Here is a 4,585-nt window from a genome sequence, read left to right as displayed (position 1 = left end):
GGTCAGGGGGGTGGGAATGGGACACGGGGCCTTGCCCCTGTAGGGGGCACTGGTTCCAATCCAGCTGCAGGGGAGGGGACTGGCCCGGTCACGGGGGTGGGAATGGGACACGGGGCCTTGCCCCTCTAGGGTGGGAGACTAGCTGGCTTGGGGAGGGTGGGGGAATGAGTAAGGCTAAGATGAAGTCATGGAATCCGTGACTTCCAGCGACCTCCCTGACACTGTTCAGCTGCTATGAGCAGCCCCACGCCGCCCCCCACTCCCAGCCTACGGCAGCAGAGGAACCCTGGAGCTGCTCAGGGCTCACGGGGGGTCCCACGCAGCTCCCAACCCCGCAGGGCAGTGCGGGGACCCTTGTCAGCGATAGCCCCGCAGGGCAGCGGGGGGACCCTCGTCAGCGATAGCCCCGCAGGGCAGCGCGGGATCCCTCGTCAGCGATAGCCCCGCAGGGCAGCGGGGGGACCCTCGTCAGCGATAGCCCCGCAGGGCAGCGGGGGGACCCCTCCCAGCCACTGGGAAATGGGGTCCCTGCAGCTCCCTGCCGCTGCGGGGGGCAGGGTGCCGGACCCTCCTCCCTAGACATTCTGTCAGGGATGTTTTTAGTAAAAGTCAGGGACCGGTCACGGCTTCCGTGGTTTTTTGTTTATTGCCCGTGACCGGTCCCTGACTTTTACTAAAAACATCCCTGACAGAATCATAGCCTTAGGAATGAGACATGGGGCCTTGCCACTCGAGGGGGTGTCCAGGCTGAGGAGACTGGCTGGTGTGGGGGGAGGAGATACGGGGCCTTTTCCCCTCTAGGGGGCGCTGGCTCCCATCGGGCCCCAAAGCGGGGCAGCTGGCTAGCTCAGGCGGCTGGGGAATGGGACACGGGGCCTTTCAGCTCAGAGCCTAGTTCCTGCGTAGCCCAGGGTGGCTGTGCGGTGCTGGGTGTGAGACAAGCTGATGAATCGGAGTCCATTTTAGTGTGAGCCCCTTCATGCAAACCACCATCAGCACTGGGCCTCTTTGACCTCCTTACGGACAGTCCCCAGGGAGGGGCTGGGGCTCTGGACTCCCCTCTGGCCCTGGGGAGCCGGGCTGTGGCTCGCTGGTGGGGACAGGGCACTCTCCGGGAGCAGCCGGGGTTCTGTCTCCAGGGCCGGGAGCCCAGAGCTTAACACACTTCAGACACTGCCCCCAGGTGCCCTGTAAACCTGCCGGCTGAGCTGGTACGGGAGTCTGACTGCCCAGCCCGGTGGTCCCTCCAGTCCAGTGTCTGACTCCATCACTCAGACCAGAGCGGGATGGAGGCAGCGGCTGGCGATGGGTGTGATCAGACACCCCCCTCCCTGAGCTGGGCTGGGGCTCTGTCTGGCCACCCAAAAGGGGGAGTGACTCCTCCATGGTAGATCCCCACTGCAGCCCCCCGGCCCAGCTGTGTGACAGCGCTGGCTAACGGGCGCCTCCTCCCCAGGGACTGGAGATGTACCGGCTGGTGGCGTTGGCCATGTCCCTCTGGAGCCAGCTAGCCGTCCCGGTGCTCTTCCTTGTCTTCTGGCTGGTGCTCTTCACCCTCCAGATCTACTCTTTCCTGGCCTCTTCCAACAGCCTCCTCGCCCAGCAGGGGCTGCTCTTCATCTTCCTCAGCAGGTAGGAGGGGGCGACCCGCGCTGGGGCAGGGGGCAGAGTGGCCTGGAGGGCCACCAGGGCTGATCCAGGGAGCAGTGGGCCCAGGTTGCCTATGGGGGGGGAGGGATCTAGGCCGTTCTGGGCTGGAACTCATCTAATGCCGGGGCTTGAGATAAGGGACGTCGCATACCCGACCTGCTTGGACCCCAGTGATTCAGGTCCGGCTCCCTACTGCCCCCTGGTGTTCCTGCTGCGGTGCTGTACCTGCCTGCTCTCCTAGCCCATTCCCTGGGACCTGTCCGTATGGGCTAGGGGATGGACCCGGGGCCTCCCGAAGGAGCGTCTCACCCTGCCGTGTGGTCTCTCGGCAGCATGGCGGAGTGCTGCGGCACGCCCTACTCCCTCCTCGGCCTGACCTTCACCGTCTCCTACCTCGCCCTGGCCGTGCTCAACCTTTGCAAGTTCTACCTGCTGGGGTACGACGCCTTCCAGAACGGCAACGTCATGCACAGGTGAGGGGCCCCCGGGGGCGCGGGCATGGCTGCCGTGCTGGGGCCGAGGAGGCCGCATGCCTGGCTTCTGGTCAGGCGGCTCTGCCGGTGACCGTGCTGCAGTCAGAGGGGATGGCCCCACGGATGGACGTACCCTGGCTGGCTTGGATCGAGCTCACTCCAGTCACGAGCAGTGGAGCAGCGGCAGCTTGGACGAGCTGCTCGAACATGTACCCCGGGGGGGCTTCTCCAGCCCATGCTGTCGTGGCTTCCCAGATACTGGTACTGGAGCGAGCGAGATGCAAGCTAGCTCAGGTCTGTCGACGCGTGCTGCAGTCACCGCTCTGATCGCAGGGGACACCCCCCCGGCAGCTGCCCTGCTCCAGGGGCAGAGCTTCCCACTCCGCCTTGGGCAGCAGGATGGCATCGTGCCGTCATCCTCAGGGGTGTGGTGCGGGCGCGCTCTCCGCTCTCCCTTCTTGTCTCTGTGATCCATGAGCTGGGTCTGACTCTCCTTCCCACGATCACACTCCCCTGGGCGGGGAACACGCGTGGTTAATTGTGACTCCGGTAGTGCTGCATGGCAGAGAGAACGCCTGCTACAGCTGGGGCAGCTTGTTATCGGCCTGAGGCAAAGCGCTGGCAGCTGTCGGGAGAGGAGGAGAGTGACTGATGCCCAGGATCCGTGTGTGATGGGTTACCCCCACTCCGGGGTGCCACTGAGCCCGCCCGTTCCACCAGCCTGGGCTCCCTCACCCTGTCCTGCTGTGCCAGGCCCTCAAGCCTCCGCCAGCACACCCAGGTAGGGACACGCCCAGCTGCAGAAAGACACAGACACTGAGATCAGCTCTGCATGGGAAGAATCAGCTAGGGGATCGCCCAGCACTCCAGTGCACACCCCCTCTGGGGTGCAAACCCCATATTGTACCGTCTTGCCCTGCCCAGAAAACGGTACAGCGTAAGCTCATGACATTCGCTCCCTCCCTCAGTGTGGAGGAAGTTATGCACAGCTTTCTGTCCCTCCCGCCCAGTTACGGATTCCACAAATTGGTTTTAGAGAAAACAAAGCCAAGTTTATTAACTACAAAGGATAGATTTGAAGTGACTATAAGGGATAGCAAACAGATCAAAGCAGATTACCCAGCGAACAAAACAAAGATGAAATCTAAGGTGAAGATACTACAGAAACGGGTTACAAGTAGGAGTTTCTCACGCCAAATGTTGTTTTAGGCAGCGTGCCGATTGCCCTGCCCCAGGTGACCGGCTGGGTGCTGAGTTTGGGCTGCCTTCCCCGGCGATCTGGGCTGTGAGCACCACTCCCCCGGGTCGAGGGCTGTGTCACTGATTTGGGCAGGGTCTGAGTCCCGGCGTGCAGCACTGCGTGTGCGTTCATGGCTGGTCGCTGCACGCGTGGTTACCGTGGCTGGCTGCTCAGATAGCCGGCGACGCGCCTGGCTATCTGCACTAGTGGGTCCTGGCTTTGAACACGCGGTGGCGATCGCATGCCTCCAGCGGGCGCGCGGTTGTTGGTTGAAGCCCCATGCCTTCTTCTCCTGCTCGCCTGGCAGGGGTGTGACGGAGGGCGTGACGCTGCTGCTGCTGGCTCTCCAGACGGGGCTGCTGGACCTGCAGATCCTGCAGAGAACCTTCCTCCTCAGTATCATCCTCTTCATCGTGGTGACGTCGACCCTGCAGTCCATGATCGAGATAGCCGACCCCATTGTGCTGGCGCTGGGGGCTTCGCAGAACAGGTAGCACCTGATCCCCCAGCCTCCCGTAGGGGGCAGCAGGATCCGGCCCTGCCTGATGCCCTGCAGCCTGCCCTGGTGGGGTGGCACAGCTTCCACCCAACCAGAGTCCCAGCGCTCCCCATGGCTGGGGGTCTCCCCAGACCAGGCACAGTCCTGGCCGCCCCTCGGGACTGCCTGGGGCTCGATGCAGCACCTCTTCTCCCAGGGCCCACTCCAGAAAGGGTCCCGTTGACGTCTCAGGCCCTCGGACAGGCTGTTGCTGAGCGCAGCGACGCCGCTGCCTTCCCCTTCGCCCCTCGCGGGACTGCTGAGACCCCTGGCTGGGAGCCGGTGCCAGAGCAGTGAGGGCAGAACTGGCTGGGCCCTCAGGCCTCCCTTAGCTCCACCTGCCCAAGCGGGGACAGGCAGAGTGTCGTGCGTCTCCCTCACTCCTCGCCGGTCCGGCAGGCTCCCTAGCCCTCTCCTCCTGGGCACCGCGGGGGGCTCTGGGGAAGCGCCGGAGCCCTGCAGGCTGAGCTGTGGCCTGGCCAGGCCTCTGACGTGTTCCTTCTCCCAGGAGCCCTTGGAAGCACTTCCGCAGCCTCAGCCTGTGCCTCTTCCTGCTGGTTTTCCCCTGCTTCATGGCGTACAAGATCGCTCGCTTCTTCCACATGGACTTCTGGCTGCTGATCCTGGTCTCCAGCTGCATGCTCACCTCCCTGCAGGTACGGCCGGGCCCCCTTCTCCCGTACC

At 63.9% G+C, this 4,585-nt stretch overlaps 1 protein-coding gene across 3 annotated transcripts in view; it reads left to right on the top strand.

The window, feature by feature from the left end:
• LOC112120362 (RING finger protein 145-like) overlaps positions 1-4,585 on the top strand; it is a 13,696-nt gene that overhangs the window by 5,207 nt on the left and 3,904 nt on the right. For all 3 annotated transcript variants that reach the window (XM_026658181.2, XM_026658180.1, XM_026658179.2), the window contains 4 exons: positions 1,457-1,632; positions 1,983-2,123; positions 3,671-3,853; positions 4,410-4,557. In XM_026658181.2, coding sequence (XP_026513966.1) covers positions 1,457-1,632; positions 1,983-2,123; positions 3,671-3,853; positions 4,410-4,557 — 648 coding nt within the window. The remainder of the gene's footprint in view (positions 1-1,456; positions 1,633-1,982; positions 2,124-3,670; positions 3,854-4,409; positions 4,558-4,585) is intronic.

Source organism: Terrapene carolina, unplaced genomic scaffold (assembly GCF_002925995.2).
Source record: "Terrapene carolina triunguis isolate 2854851 unplaced genomic scaffold, T_m_triunguis-2.0 Scaffold405, whole genome shotgun sequence".
Lineage (NCBI taxonomy): Eukaryota > Metazoa > Chordata > Testudines > Emydidae > Terrapene > Terrapene triunguis.
Note: the sequence above shows the minus strand (reverse complement) of the source record. Positions and strands in the feature narration are given on the sequence as shown.